Here is a 17,191-nt window from a genome sequence, read left to right on the forward strand (position 1 = left end):
GTACAGCACACTCCGGAGGGAATTCCTAAGTGCTCCTTCACCTCCAGAGGAGGTAGAGGAGACAGCAACATGTTTGCTTAAGTTTCTTTTAAATAAAAACATCCCAGGTGGTTTTAGAGGAAGTTTAGCAAAATTTGGCATCAAGTCAATTATGTGGACATGAGGTCAGAGGTCCAGAAGCCTGGTTAAAGTGGTTTTAAAAAATGTCCTCGAGAAAGAAGTGGAGAAGGGAAGGAATTGCAGACAGGCCTCGGAAGCCAATGGCAGATTGATTGCAATAAGGATTGCTCCAGTGGGCTAGCATTGCAGGAGTGTGGAGACCTCAGGGGGTTGTGAAGTCAGAGGAAGGTACGGAGATGGGGATTCTAAAACGGGAGGCATTTCTTAATATAGTTAAAATAGGTTCGAGAGTACAGGGCTGGTGTGCGAACGGGACTCGGTGCCAGTTAGAACGCAGGCAGCAGAGTATCAAAATAGTCCAGTCTAGAGGCAGGAGAACAGCATTGGGGACTGAAATATGTAACTGGACTAGTCACTGAGGTGTGGGGGGGGGGGGTAGGGTTAGTGAAACAAAGAGCAAGAACAAATGATCTATAATGCAAATACTTTATTATCAATGAGTGACTCATTTTGTTGTCTTAATGGTAAGTTAGCTTTTTGTCTGTGTACTAGTAGTACGGCAGAACTATACACCAAAACTAGGCTTTTCCCTATTTTTGCTGTGTAATTTAGTCTGATGTTGAATGAGTATATATAAAGCAAAGTGCATTTTCCTGTTGTGTTCTGTATTCATACACATTGCACCATACATAAATAATTACAATGTAAAAATGACTCCATATTTACAAGTACAATATATATTTCATATAATATATAAAACTTTATATTAAATCTAGGTAGATGATATTTGGAATAGTCTTGTTTTTTTTTCTCTAATATAGGATTTCATTCCTGGAGGCTGAGTGTTATCTGCTACTGTTCAGCATTATCTCCAGCCAACAGGGGCAGGAGGTTATGAACTGTCTTGAATAACAAGGTCCCCAACCTTTAGCAAAGCTGATTCGAACACTGTTAGGATCATACGGCCCGTCTGCATAGTCCGTATCTGTGGCTTGCTGCAGAAGGCAAGATTTTTCATAATCAAAGACCTTTATCGAGTATCCTGGCATCACCTTCCGAACAATCAAAGTCCGAGAATTGGGAATGTCTAGTGTTGGGGAATTGACAAAGATCGGGTGCTCACTCCGGTTGTATGCCCAGACCCCATCCGGCTCTCTGCTCAGCAAGATCCCATAGCCGATTTTGCTTCGAGTCCTTTTGACGGTCTCGCTCCTGTTGTCCAGGGCTAACTGTCCCAGGCAGAAGCCGTTCCCGTGAGGTAGGTCATAGAAGATACTGACAGACTGTTCATACACAGTGTACAGGCGGCCAACTCTGGTCCGGTGCTCCCAGTATGCCACGATACACCAATGACTTTGCTTCATCGTGTCGGGAGAGAGGCTGGCATCTGGAAAGAGGAAGAGAAACAAACATCAGGACAAATGAAGCTCAAGTCACCGGCGTCCACAAGAGGCTCAAGATCAACTTGGGAACCAAAACATTCCTTCTTTCAAGTACCAGTGCTCCCTCCCTTCTACATTATCCACTTCAGTCCTTCTACAAATGGACATAACACCAGTGTTACTGCTGCTGGACTTCCAGATTGGTGGCTGGATCTGCACCCTTTCACTTGAATCCAATGAAAGTTTATTTATTAGTGTCACAAGTTGGCTTACATTAACACTGCAATGAAGTTACTGTGGAAATCCCCTAGTTGCTACCCTCCAGCGCCTGTTTGGGTTCACTGAGGAAGAACTTAGCATGGCCAATGCATCCTATCCAGCACGTCTTTGAATACTGTGGGAAGAAACCGGAACACCAGAGGAAACCCACGCAGACACGGGGAGAACGTGCAAACTCCATATACAGACAGTGGCCCAAGCCAGGAATCCCTGGCGCCATGAAGCAGCGCTGCTAACCAATGCGCCACCCAATGAAAAATTCCAGGCGTGATTCTCCAGCTGTTGGTGCCAATGGGATTCTCCAGTCCTGTTGCAGTGAATGGAGATTTGGCCAAGCGCCAAATTCTTTGTCCTTGCTGACAGTGATGGTGGGGCATAAATGGCTGGAGAATTCTGACCTCTGTCCTTTGGGGAGGGTTCATTGAGTTACGCAAGACCCGAGTATGGTATTGATGGGTCTGGGACAGCGGAAGGCAAGTTGAAGCAAATCCATTAGGACAGTCAGAGAAAATGTAGTGAATCATACAGCATTGACATGTATTTAAGATCAATTTTCCTAAAGGTGCCCACATGGATAACAAAACTAAAATGTCCTTTATATTAACAACATAATGTATAGCACATAAGGAGGCCATTATGTCAATCAATAGTTCCAGTGGATTTTTAAAAAAATTCACTTGTGGGACATGGGCGTTGCTGGCTGGCCAACATTTATTGCCCATCTCTGGTTGCCCTTGGAGAACAGTTGAGAATCAACCACATTGTTGTGGCTCTGGAGTCACATGTAGACCAAACCAGGTAAGGACAGATTTCCTTCCCTAAAGGACATTAATGAACCAGGTGGATTTTTCCGACAATCGACAATGGGTTTACGATTCTTAATTCCAGATTTTTTAAATTGAATTCAAATTCCAGTATCTGCCCTGGTGGGATTTGAACCCCTGTCCCCAGAACATTAGCTGAGTTTCTGGGTTAATAATCTAGAGATAAGACTAGGTCACCCCCTTCCTCAAAGGTTCCCATCTCATCTCCTAGATTGTGAGTTTGAGTCTCACATCACTCGAATAAAAATGTTGGGTGCTCAACACTGCAGTGCAGTACTGAAGGTCTGCTACCCTGTCAGAGATGCTGTTTTTCTGAACGACAGTTAAAGAGCATTCTCTCTTAAAAGGTAGATTGCGAAGGAAAGCTGGGGCTCCTGTCTGGTATCCTGGCCAATATTTATTACTTAGATCAACATCATTAAAAAGATTAGTTGATCATTACCAAAATCCTGTTGGCTAACAACAGCAACTACAGTCAAAAACTACTTAATAGACGGGCAAGCGAGATGTCACAAAGTCCTGAAAGGTTATATAAATACAAGTTTTTCTTCATGCTTGATATTCAACTGGTGCTGCACAATTAATAAGATAAAAGGATACCGGGAAATGTATTGTTTTTCTAATATCTATCAATTTTAGTGTTAAATAATATTACCATCTCTGCAGGAGAAACTTCCATCATTCACCACTGTTACCGATTATTATTTCAAAGACCTGATTCCACATGGGCTTCCTGAGATACCACTTTATATTAACATTGGAACTGCCCATGTAAACATTTGGAATGAAAATCCTGTATGTAAACAGCGGCCGGAGCAGTCGCAGGTTACGGCCAGGAGGTGGTGCTGTGGAGTGAGATTCTCCCAATTCCAGCACCATCTTGGCTTGGTCATCACCCGACCTGGGCAATTTATTAATATCTTCCAAAAGAAGTCTTCAAACATCCTTCCTTATTCTTACTTCATAACTAAGTCAAATCAGTTGTCATCACTATACGGGTGGAATAGCTCATTACAGAACCATCCCTTCAGCAGTGTGACTGTAGGTCTTTATAGACTTGGGCCATCAAACAGATTCATCATTATGTAAAATAGTTTGTGCTCACTCAATGAATTTCTGCTGATGGGGCTGAATTTTACAGGCCACTACTCTTTTTATATTCATTCATTGGGATGTTGGCATCACTGGCAAGGCCAGCATTTGTTGCCCATCCCTAATTGTCCACAAGAAAGTGGTAGTGAGCTACCTTCTTGAATTGCTGCCTTCCATCACAGAAGTTCAGACACACTGGGCCATTTTAGGAAGAAATTAAGTTTCAACCATATTGTGTGGGTCTGGAGTCACATTTAGCCCAGACCAAGTAAGGACATTTGTGAAACTGTTCGACTTTCATGACAATCCAGTACAATTATGGTCACCATTTTCATTGAGACGTATAAGATGATGAATGGGATGGATAGGATAGAGGTGGAGAGACTCTTCCCGCTCAAAAAAGACAGTAGGACTAGGGGGCACAGCCTCAAGATAAAGGGGAGGCGTTTTAGAACGGAGTTGAGGAGGAACTTCTTCACTCAAAGGGTGGTGAATCTCTGGAATTCTCTGCCCGTTGAAGTGGTGGAGGCTGCCTCGCTAAATATTTTTAAGAAGCGGGTTGATGGGTTCTTGATAAGAGAGGGGATTAAGGGTTATGGGGAGAGGGCGGGAAAGTGGAACTGAGCCACAACAGATCAGCCATGATCTTATTGAATGGCGGGGCAGGCTCGAAGGGCTAGATGGCCTACTCCTGCTCCTATTTCTTATGTTCTTATGTTCTTATTTCGTGCACAGTGCTTAGCGCTGCTGCCTCACAGCGCCAGGGACCTGGGTTCAATTCCCGGCTTGGGTCACTGTCTGTGTGGAGTTTGCACATTCTCGCCATGTCTACGTGGGTTTCCGTCGGGTGCTCCGGTTTACTTCTGCACTCCAAAGACATGCAGGTTAGGTGGATTGGCCGTGCTAAATTGCCCTTTAGGGCAGGATTTTCCAGCCACGCTCGCCCCAAGGCCAGAAATTCCAATCCGAGGTCAACGAATCTCTGCATAGTCCGCAGGATTTTCTGTCCTGCCCGCTATGATTCCCGTGGCAGGCGGGATGGGAAAATACTGTTCTTGGTGTCCAAAAATGTGTAAAATTCAAGGGATTCGTGAGATAAATGCATGGGATTATGCGGATAGGGCCTGGATAGGATTATTGTCATGCAGGCTTGATGGACTGAATGGCCCCCATCTGCACTGTAGGGATTCTATAATTACAGATAATTGAAGAAATGTATGAAGTGAATTTAAATTCCCTGGCTGGAATTTGAACTCATGTCTCCAGATCGCTAACCTGAGTTATTGGTCCAGTAACATTGTTCCCACTCCTGACCTCAATCTCAACGCTGGTTGGGCCTTATCCCTTGGCGCTATGTGGGACGGAACACGGCAGTGGTTGTGCATGTGAGACCCCGGAATTCATCCCACCGTGTCCACGCAGGCCCACCTCAGAGCCCAGCCAGGGTGGCGGGGGGAAGGGGGAGGGTGGGGCCAATGGGGTGGGAGCGGGCGGTACTATCCAAAAGGTTAGATCCACCACTGCAAGTGAATGAAAATGGAAGTTTGCACAATTTGTGTTCAGTCCAGCTCACTGCACCAAGCTCTGTCATCGAAACCCAAACCTGCAGAGTTACACGCAATATTCCCCATGTGGCTGAAGAAAAATTCACACAATTTTTCTACAGAACTATTCGCAATTCTGTCATTGCTCATATTGCTTAAGGCAGTCATAGTGTCACAGAGGTGAGGGAGCTGAGGGCGGTGGAGGGGGGCGGGGAGCTCAGTGGGGGCACTTGACTGAATATCTTATAAGAAGTGGATCCCATATTACATCATATTAAGTGTGCTTTTTCCTTTCTGGTATTTTAACTCTACAGGCATCGTGACAGAACTGCAATGACTCTGTCTTATTAATATTCTCTGTGATTAAAATTCAATCGCCAGTTAGTCTAGAATCTTCCACCTCTGACCATGTGCTATGTACCACGGTATTACTGCACCGCAGAGACAATGAGGAGTTGGCCATTTGGCCCCTCGAGCCCATTCCATTATTTAACAAGGTAATGGCTGATCTGATTGCAGTCTTAACTCCATTGTGCAACCTCCCATTAGCCCTCGACGCCCTTGTAGATTAATTTCAATACAATCACCTCCCATTTATTTGCCACGAGTGAGTACAAGCTTTCAAAATGCAATCTCGCTGAACCTTTAGACCCTTTGCTCATTAAGGAGAGGGAACTTTGAATCATGGAATACTGCAGCACAGGAGGAGGCCATTGTGCATCGGGGGGGTGGAGGCAGGGTGGATGGGAGTCATGCTGGAAAGACAGGATTTTCCCATTTCAGCCACCCCGTATCGCAATCAGGTACTCATGGGCCATTTACAACATGGGCCACATGCAGTGTATGGTTCTCCGTACATTATTCCAAAGACTACCAGGACACACACTGGATGGGTTAGAAATAGGGCAATGCTCCCTCTACAATAACGTGCACTCTTGGCATGGTGGATTTTTGCCTGCTGAGGGCATTAAGAGATGTGGAGCCAAAGTGAGTGAATGGAATTGGGATACTGACCAACCTCATTGAATCGTGCAAGAGGCCAGAGGGCAGAATGGCATTCCGACGGTCATTTTCCATTGCCGGAAACAGCTATTACTATAACAGGTAACTTGTGGACATGGGGCTAAGAGAAAGAGGCGACTCCCATCTCTATAAACTGGGTCAGGATGTTATTTGACGCCAAGTCAGGAACTGGACATAGTTTTGGGATCAGGACTTCCGACTGAAGTTGCTGATTAAAAAACTCAATATAAACTGTCACTTATTGTGGTTTCCTTCACAGAAGGCAGGAGGAAAAGCTTCCTTGGAATTAAGAGATGAGATTTTGTGATTTCCGACACAAGCCAAGCGTGATCTATCCAACTTGAAGGCAGCCAGATAGCAAGCCCAAGCTCCCCGGGTGAAAAGGGACTTGCTCGACTGGGCTAACCATGTCTACACCAGCAAGGCTGGTTTCGACAGGGTGTTAACCCCTCTCTCAGGAACATCACCACAAATTACTTTGGATGCAGTAGGCAAACACGGCAAAGTCCCAGAAATCAGTCAGTACACAGCAATGTGTCAGATATTGCCAGGTTGGGTTGTCCAGACTGCTCTAATCTCTCTGCTTTTCAAATAACGCTACAGCACACCTTACCATCTATTGGAAGAGGTAGATGGAGCTGTGGCTCTCATCATCTCTCCCTGAGGGTGGCACCTCCGCCAATCCAGGTCTCCCCCTATACTACACCGGAATATCAGCCTGGATAAGGTGCTCACACCCTGCAGGAATCCTGGGTCAACCAGTGGGAGTATCAAGCCAACACTTTGACTGTTGCAAGCGTCCAATACTCCCCCATCCAGAATCTAGCTAAGGACCAAGAATCACAGGCAAAGAATTGTGCAGAAACGGATATGATATTAAGGGCAGGAATATAATGTTTCATCGAAAGCTAGATTCTGGTGAAGCTGTGTCTGTGCCAGGTCCGTTAAGCACAATACAAACATGTAGTTAATAAGAGTCAAACAGTTCCAAGCATATTTTCTCTGTGCAACACATCCACAAGTCATTAAAAAGCAGACTAAGTACACTAAGGAAGGCCATATCCGCTTGTTTCAACATTTTTTTTAAGGTTCCTATTAGTCACACTACACACACACACACACACACACACACACACACACACACACACACACACACACACACACACACACACACACACACACACACACACACACACACACACAATTAAAAAAGAGAAATGTGTCCAACAGCCTCTATCTGGGCACTGGTCCCAGCTTTCCAAGCTGAGCAGGGGGGCTGCTGTTCTGAGCCAGCTTGTCTCCGAGGCTGCGTTCAGCTCTCTGACAACTTATCAGCAGACAGAGCCCTCTCGACCTCCTTCTCCTCATGCCATCAGCTCCAATTAACTCACTCACAGAATGATGCCGTTCTCTCCCTTCGATAAGCCCGCTGCCGTAACAGCTTTAAAAGCTGCCTCATGTTCTCAGATCGAGCCTGCCTCCCCCCCGGACCCCTTCCAATCCTCTCTCCATCCGCAGCTTCCCCGCATCGCGTTAAAGCCTCTCTGTGCAAACCCCAGTGCCACTGCTAACAACCCCCTCTCGTCAAACCTTCCCCCTCCTAACAGACCCTCACCCCACTCCCTCTTTCCACCTCCCCCATACATCAACTCCCTTTCCACCCCCCCCAACCCCTTCCCCACCCCCCCAACCCCTTCCCCACCATCAATCTTACTCTTCGCCCTTCCCATTGTCTGGCAAACAGCACTTGACTCTGGTTGCAAACTTTTAACCCCCACCCCCAGTCCCGGGTCCTCCCCACCACCACCCTTCTCTGAAAAGCACACACTGTTAGCAGATACACACTGCCCCTCCTGTCGGGATAACTGGCCTCTCTCTGTGGTGTTGGGACAATGGGGTATTTTGAGGGTGGGTTGATAGGAAGGAGTGGTGAACTCGTGATATTTTTATCATCATCTCAAAAAGACAGACCTTTTTTCTGTTCACTGCTTTGAAGCTTAACTGAGGAATACAGAATCCTTACAGCACAGAAGGAGGCCATTTGGCCCATTGAGTCTGCACCCACCACAATCCCACCCAGGCCCTATTCCCATAGACCCATGTATTTACCCCTGGTACTAGGGTCAATTTAGTGTGGCCAATCCACCTAACCCCTACATCTCTGGACTGTGGGAGGAAACTGGAGCATCCAGAGGAAACCCACGCAGACATGGGGAGAATGTGCAAACTCCACACAGACTTAAAAAAAGTACACGTTTAGTTGTCCCATGCTACAGTCAGCCACTCATAGCTGGAGCTTCCTATGCCCAGTAACTTATCACTTATGGAAATTTAATTCATTTTCCAATTCTTAATTCTGCATATTTCTGCCTCCGAATTTCATGCTCCAATATTTGAGTTTGACTGAAGAAAGGTCCCCCCCCCTTCGATACTGCTAACTCCTGCATTGGCCACATTTTAACGCAGCTGAATAGCCCTGTGTTTCTCGATTTCTTCTCCAGGTCTGAACACTGGCTATGGGTGCCACTGATGTGCTTTATCGTGGGAAGGGACTGCTCCAACTGAGCTTAAACCTGTCCTCACACAATACTGATTTACTACAGGAGAGTCGGAAAACAGGAGATACAGATTGTGTGCGCCAGGCAAAGGATCCAGCAGAAAGATGAGGAAATATTTTCTTTATCCAGCAAGTTGCTGTGATGTGGAGGGGCCCATGGAAACAGATTCAATGGTAATTCTCAGGAAGGTAACTGGGTAAATGCGTGAATTTTGCAGGGCTGGGGGAGAAAAGGCGTGGAAAGTGGGATGAATTGGATAGGTTTTACAAGGAGCCAGCACAGTCGCAATGGGCCGAATACCCCCACCTTCTGTGCTGTCTGACAGCTCTACATACTCTCCTATTCAGGGTTCTCTTGCACAGCTGTCACGAGTGAGCAGGGAAGCCTGGCCATGCTAAATTGACCCAAGTGTCAGGGGATTAGTGGGATAAATATGTGGGATTATAGGAATTGGGCCTGGGTGGGATTGTGGTCAGCGCAGACACAATGGGCCGAATGGCCTCCTTTTGCACTGTACGGATGACTCCGACGGACTCGCCGCCCCCATTGCCCCTGAAGTCAACTGTGGCCACCTCACCGACTGGGAATTAAAGCTGGGGCCACCCGGTCTGTTTGCTGCCATTCCTCACTCCCCTTCTTATCTGAGACTGGATTCCCCAACAGCTATGCTAAGGCTGATTGATGGCGACTCAATGGCTCCTCGCTCAAGTACTTTTATCAACAGATGCCAGTGTGCAAGAATTTCCCACCATCACTCAAGAGCCTGATCTCAATCTGGTTAAGCCACGACAGCCTGATAACAATGTGACAGCAGAGTTGACTGCTGGTATTTTAAGCCACGCTTCCTCTGCTTAGTGTTTCGAAAGGAACGTCCAATTCCTTTCCCACCGGGATTGGAGACAGTTAGTAACGATCATTGGTTAACAAGGCTAAGGGGGCGGGACTGAAGGCCTTGGGCAGCACCTGATTGGTTGGAAGATGGGACTGAAGGCTGTCAGAACCAATTAAATCAGAGGGCGAGCCACACCAAAGGCTGCCTCGGCCAATGAGATCGTACTTGATACAGGCCTAAAGGTCATTGGAGCCAAGTGATTGGACGGTGCGCACACAGGGCTGAAGACTGTCAAAGCCAATCAAAAATCAGATGGAGGGCAGGGCTACATGCTGTGACGGGAACAAAGAAAAGTACAGCACAGGAACAGGCCCTTCGGCCCTCCAAGCCTGAGCCGATCACGACGCCCTAGCTAAAAAAAACACCTATCTTCACTCGGTCCGTATCCCTCTATTCCCTCCCTTCTCACGTGCTCTTAAATGTTGCGAATGTGCCTGCTTCCACCACCTCCTCTGGCACTGCTTTCCAGGCACCCACCACTATTCTGTGTGAAAAACTCCCCCCACCCCTCTCACCATGAGCCTGTAATTATCACTTCCACCCTGGGAAAAAGCCTCTGACTATCCACCTTCTCTATACCCCTCATATTTTACAGACCTCGATCAGGTCTCCCCTCAGCCTCTCTTTTTCCAGTGAAAACAATCCTAGTTTATTCAACCTCTCTTCATAGCCACAACACCCTCAAGACTGAACAACATCTTGGTGAACCTATTTTGCACTCTCTCCATAGCTTCCACATTATTCTGATGTGGTGACCAGAACTGCACGCAACACTCCAAATGTAGCCTAAACAAGGTTTAATATTGCTGCAACATGATTTCCAAACTTTTGTATTCAATGCCACATGCCTTCTTAATCACCTTGGCCATATGTGTTGCCACTTTTAGGGAACTGTGGACCTGCACGCCCAGATCCCTCTGCATATTAATTTTCCTAACGGTTCTGCCATTTACGGTGTAATTCACACCTAAATTTGATCCTCCAAAATGCATCACCACAAGAGAAAAGACATGCATTCATTCAGCACTTTTCACAACCTCTGGATATGTCAAGGTGCATTCTAGCCCACGAAGTGTATTTTATTTGGAAGTGTATTCATCGTTGTAATTATAGGAAACGTGGCAGCCAATTTCTGCACAGCAAGATCCCACAAACCGCAGCGTGATAATGACAGTGACCGAGTGGGGTTAAATTTCCAAATCAGGGTGGTGAGCGGCTTGGAGGGGAACTTTCAGGTGGGATTGTTCCCAGTTAAGATACAGGATCAGCCACCGTCTCAATGAACGATGGAACAGAATCAAGGGGCTGATTGGCCTCCTCCTGTTCCTAGGACTGCTGAGCACTGCAAGGGTTAAAACATGCGTGCAAGCACACTCGACAGTTTGAGATATGGACTGTAACCTGGCAATCTAGCAAGTGAGTCAGTGATTACGTATCAGGAGATAAGGGAATTGAAAGAGTTAAACTATCAAGGGTTCAGAGAGGTAAAAAGATTACAGGGTGGAGGAGAATCCAGAGTTAATGTGTGCGTGAGAGAGAGAGAGAGATAAAGAGATAGAGAGAGATGAAAGAGAGATACAGAGAAACAGAGAGAAAGAGATGATGAAAGAGATGGTAAAAAACAGACGCACAGAAAGAATAAGAGGGAGATAGAAAGATAATGAAAGGGAGAAATGGAGAGAGAGAGACATGGTAAGAGAGAAGGTGAAAGACACGCACAGATAAAGGAGAGATGGTGAAGGAAGACAAAGAAAGAGGGGGACAGACAGTAAGAGAGTCACAGAGAGAAAGAGGATGAAAGAGAGAGGGTGAAGACAGAAACGATAACAGAGATGGTGAAAGACAAGGCAGAGAGGGAGAGAGACACAGGAAAAGACAAGAGGGAGCATAAGAGAGAGAGAGACACACACACAGAAAGAGACACAAAAAAGAAGCATAAAAGAGACGTTGAGAAAGCAACACAGAAAAAGAGAGAGGAAGTATAAGAGAGAGAGGGTGAGGGAGAGAGAGACAGAAAAAGAGAGGGGCAATAAAAGGATTGTGCCTGAAGGAAACAGTTACACAGCAGATCAGGGAATATTGCTATGTGCTGTGTCTCTATGTGAGCTTTCTGCACAATGCTTTGCTGAAATGGAGTCATTTATTTATTTTTCTTTCCCAATCGCCAAATAGATACTCAAAACAAAATCTTTAAAAGATGGCTTCAACGAGCAGAGCCCGACGAGATGTAAAGCTTTCTCCGCCGCCCCTAATACAAGGGGCCTGAGCTGTCTGATCTGGAGCCAACTCTTCACTCTGCCGGCAGCTATTAGGTGATGCCATTATGGAGACAGCGGGAGGGCCTGAACGCTTTGAATGTGGAACAACCATTTGCTGCATAAAAATGGGAAGAAACTGCAATTTCTGAACTCAAAACCCAACGCTGCTGTGTCAACAGAGTCCAGTCAAAGTTCTGATGGAAAAGGATTGGAAATGGGAACAAGAGAAAGGGGAATGGTTTGCTCTCTTCCTCTCCCTTTGAACGAAATGGTACCAGCCCAAAGCTTTAAACAACTATTATTACAGGGACAACCAGCAATTATAACAGCAACATTCAGTTTGGCGACATAGTTATCTCTTCCATCAAAAGCCAACTTATCAGCCAGACATATACACTGAAACACTGCCCTTGTTTGTATGTGGGGCTGTATCGAGCAGTCATCATTTCCCCTCTGCAAGAACTCTGGCCAGCAGCACATTGACACAACTGAGGAAACATAAAACACGTCCTTCAGTAAGAAAATATTAAATCTGTATTCCAAAATAATAGTTTTTTTCCCCCCACAAAAAAATTAAAAACACACACACACACACACACACAAAGTTGGGTGGGTCTGGGAAAAGACTATGAAAAGAAAAGAATCTTTTTTTCATACAAAATCCAATGATTTTTTTGCTCCTGGTCACCAAAAGGAAGAACTTGCAACTACATAGCACCTATTACGTCCTCTAGCTGTTTAAAGCACTCTGGGCATCAACTTGAAGTACTTTTTATTTCTAAAGAAAAGTGTAATTGTCAGGGGAGTAGCAGGGTAAAATACGAGGGGTTATGGGGATAGGGACTGTTGTCAGTGCAGGCTTGATGGGCCGAATGGCCTCCTTCTGTACTTTAGGGATTCTATGGGTGCATGGAACGTGCTGCCAGAGGATGATCCCTGGAATGAAGAGCTTGTCGTATGAAGAATGATTGAGGACTCTGCGTCTGCACTTGTTGGAGTTTAGAAGGATGAGGGGGGGAGCTTATTGAAACTTACAGAATACTGTGAGGCCTAGATTGAGTGGACATGGAGAGGATGTTTCTACTAGTTGGAAAAACTAGAACCAGAGGGCATAACCTCAGGCTAAAGGGACAATCCTTTAAAACAGAGAGGAGGAGGAATTTCTTCAGCCAGAGAGTGGTGAATCTGTGGAACTCTTTGCCGCAGAAGGCTGTGGTGGCCAGGTCATCGAGTGTCTTTAAGACAGAAATAGATAGGTTCTTGTTTATTAAGGGAATCAAGGGTTATGGGGAAAAGGCAGGAGAATGGGTATGAGGAAAATATTGGCCAAGATTGAATGGCAGAGCAGACTCGATGGGCCGAGTGGCCTAATTCTGCTCCTATGTCTTAATGTGGAAGCATGCACTTGGAGATTTACAAGGAATCTGGATGGATACATGAATGGGGAGGGAATAGAGGGATACGGACCAACGGCAGAAGGGTTTTTAAAAGTTTAATTAGGGCACCATGATGGGCATGGGCTGAAAGGCCTCCTTCTGCTCTGTAGGGATTCTATGATTGTTGCAAAGTGGGAAACACAGTAGTCAATTTGCACACAGCAAGCGCCCATAAGCAGCAGTGCGGCGCTCTGGTCAGATAACCTGCCTTTTAGTGATGTGGACTGGAGGATAGATTTAGTCCAAGACACTGGGGAAAGGAAAGCGGATATCTCAGGAGGGAGGTGGGGCTGCGTGGAGAATACCGAGATAAGGTGCAGGGAGGCCATGGAGGGATCTGTAACCGAGGATGAGGATTTTAAAAATCGAGGCGCGGCGCAACTGGGCACCCACGCTGGTCAGAGACCATGTGGGTGATGGATGGATACACAGGGCCTACAAGTTAGAATTCAGGCCGCAGAGTTTTGAATGAGTTGAGTTTTGTGCACACTCAAATAATGGGGTAGCAGAGGGAAGACACTGTAGAGGAAATCAGGGCATTCTGCAGAGGGGTAAATTGTGGATGGGTTGGGCATGGAGATGTGCCCTTGAAATACATGCCTCAGTGGACTAATGCACTACCAGTGTAGCACAGAGCCATACAGACCAAATGCCAGCTTCCACCCCCAGCCTGGTTACAAGTGAGGGCAGCAGTTGACCTCGGCAAGAGGACCCTGCCATGGACAATCACGCGTTGGGTATTTCTGGGCAGATTGAAGAGAGCTTTGAGCTTCCCTGTGGCCCTACTCCACAACTGAAAAAATCCCTGCGCCACTGCACGCTATGTCTGGCTGTTGGTAAACAAAGACTTGCATTATGTAGTGTCTTTCGTAACCAAAGGACATTGCAAAGCACTCATAGCCAATGAAGCTCTTCTGCAGCCATTCCTGTAAAGTTTGGAAACACGGCAGCCAATGAGTGCACTGCAAGTTCCTACAAATAGCAACATATCGATGATCAGACAATCTGTTTTCGTGACGTTGATCGAGGGATAAATATTGGCCAGGACACAGAGGAGAGTTGTCCTGCTCCTCCTCAATATTGGGCAGGATTCTCTGCCCTATTACTCCAATTGGAATCTCCCCATCTGCTGGGGTGAACAGGGATTTGGCTGAGTGCCAAATTCCCTGGCAATCACAGTAAGAAGTCTCACAACACCAGGTTAAAGTCCAACCAGTTTATTTGATAGTAAACCCACAAGCTTTCGGAAACCCTGTTCCTTCATCAGGTGTGTGGAAGGTTTACTATCAAATAAACCTGTTGGACTTTAACCTGGTGTTGTGAGACTTCTTACTGTGTTTAACCCAGTCCAACACCGGCATCTCCACATCATGGCTACTCTCTGGCAATGGCAGTGGGACAGGGCACGAACTGCTGGAGAATCCCGGTGATTGTGTCTGAGAATCTTTCACGTCCTTGTGAGTGGGCAGGCAGGGTAATATCTCATCCAAACAACGGCGCCTATGACAGAGCAGCTCCCCTCGAGTCCCGCACTGGAGTGTCAGCTTTGACGTTTGCGCTCTTTGGACTGGGCCTTCAGAAGCCACCACCCTCTGGTTATGGAGGGGAGTGTGCCACCCACTACTGAGTGCCACTGCCACCCGTAGCAGAATGGCAGCAGGAATCCTGAAACTTGATGCCGTCGCCTGAGAGAAACGATGCAAGAGAATGGAATGGGGGAAGAATGCAGCACGATAGCACAGTGGTTAGCACTGCTGCTTCACAGCTCCAGGGTCCTGGGTTCGATTCCTGGCTCGGGTCACTGACTGTGTGGGGTTTGCACATTCTCCTCCTGTCTGTGTGGGTTTGCTCTGGGTACTCTGGTTTACTCCTACAGTCCAAAGACATGTGGGTTAAGTTGATTGGCCATGCTAAGAAATTGCCCCTTAGTGTCCAGGGATGCGTAGGTTAGAGGGATTAGTGGGAATAATATGTAGAGATATGGGGGTAGGGCCTGGATGGGATTGTGTTTGGTGCAGACTCGATGGGCCGAAGGGCCTCTTTTTGCACTGTAGGGGTCTATGATTTTATGAATGCGGGTTAAAGCAAACTCCCAGGTGATGCTCAGAAGCCAACCACCCCCCTCCCCACCGAGAGGCAAGGTGTCGACTTTTTTTTTGGGTCGAAAGTCCTTCTGAGCCACGCTGGTGAGCACGAATCAGATTACCCGATCTGGAAACTGGAATGCGGGATTTGCCAGAGTGAATTCCTAATGAGTAGAGAGGCCCTGCTCTGATCTGTATGTCTTCGCTGCCTGACCTCCTCCTACTCCTTATCTCAGTGTAGACTTAAGGACGGAGTCAGATTACATCTCTCTGGGGCAGCCAGCAAACACTGAGCTTGGCGGAGCAAGAAAGCTTGAGGTTTTCTTCAACATTTTCTCTGCTTTTGTCGCAGCTACACTTTATAATTCTTCCAGCTGCCAAAAAAAAACATTGCCTCAGTTTCAAGTTTCCATTCCCAGCGATTTCAACCATTTTTGGGAGGGAGGTTGCTCCGACCAAAGCTCCAGTTTACAAACCACTGCAAAGTTTTGGGAAAACAGGAAATTTTTTCCGGTTTAATGGCTGATAACTGATGCGGTAACTTCTGAACACACTGCGGAGCCCCCTGCATCACAGGAAGCTCAGTGCCCCCCCCACAACCCCCCCCCCCCCCCCCCCCCCCCCACCCAACAACGCCTCCAAGCTAAAGGTCTTCATTAAGTAGCGTCCGAGATGTGCTTTGTTGCTAACCTTTACTGACACTCGACCAAGCTCTCCGCGGCCCAGCCGCCCCGCTCATTTCAAGTGGCTGCCCGTTACCCCAGCTCTCTGCGGCCCGCACGGAACAAGCACACGGTGGCCAGCGGACGGGTCGCTCCTGGGGAGCTGGAGAGAAAAGTTCCTCGAAAAACACCCAAACTGACTCCAGAGGGAGGAAAAAAAAGATACATTCTGGGCACTTGGAGAAGCAGTGAGGGTAGTACAGCAGTGATAAGAGCAGAGAAAGACAAATATATCTGCTGTGATTGAGAACAAAGAGTAAAGCACACAGGAATAAGAAAGACATTATTTCTTCTCCGTGTCTTTCAGAACCTCAGGATGTTCCAAAGCACTTTACAGATCTTATAGAACTTCACTGAGGTGTCGTCACAGTTGTGGGAGGTGGGGTGGTCAATTTGCACACAGCAAGCTCCCACAAGGAGTTTGCGATCACCAAATCATTTACATTGATGACATCTGTCAAGGGATAAACATCGGGCAGGGCAGAGATTGCACACACAGTGATTAGCACTGCTGCCTCACAGCGCCAGGGACCTGGGTTCGATTCTGGCCTCAGGCCACTGTCTGTGTGGAGTTTGCACATTCTCTGCATGGATTTCCTCTGGATGCTCCAGTTTCCTCCCAAGATGTGCAGGTTAGAGGATATTAGCCATGCGTGGTGTTAGGGGGATAGGGCAAGGAGGGGGGTGTCCAAGGTAAAATGCTCTGTTGGACAATCAGTGGTGACTCGATGGGCTGAGTGGCCTTTTGCACTGCAGGATTTCTTTGGTTCTATGCAGTTGTACCCTGGAGCATGGGCGCACAGTTATGTTTGCTGATTTTACAGCTTTTAAAGGGGGTGTTAACCTCAGGGGCATCAGGGTAAGTCTGATAGAGTTCACCATTATTTTCATGCAGAGTGTGTCCTGTTGCCAGTCTCCTATCCTGCAGGCTAGGGAGGGAGATTGCAGTTTGTACCTAATGGACCAAACTCCCTCAG

The 17,191-nt window shown here is 46.9% G+C and overlaps 1 protein-coding gene across 1 annotated transcript in view; it reads right to left on the bottom strand.

Annotated features, from left to right (window-relative positions):
• Positions 1-587: 587 nt before the first annotated feature.
• The window catches only part of smad6b (SMAD family member 6b), a 59,807-nt gene continuing 43,203 nt past the window's right edge, over positions 588-17,191 (bottom strand). The window contains exon 4 of the mRNA XM_080214140.1: positions 588-1,507. Coding sequence (XP_080070266.1) covers positions 966-1,507 — 542 coding nt within the window. The 3' untranslated portion in view covers positions 588-965. The remainder of the gene's footprint in view (positions 1,508-17,191) is intronic.

This window comes from Carcharhinus amblyrhynchos, chromosome 28 (assembly GCF_965287045.1).
Source record: "Carcharhinus amblyrhynchos chromosome 28, sCarAmb.v2.hapA, whole genome shotgun sequence".
Classification (NCBI taxonomy): Eukaryota; Metazoa; Chordata; class Chondrichthyes; order Carcharhiniformes; family Carcharhinidae; genus Carcharhinus; species Carcharhinus amblyrhynchos.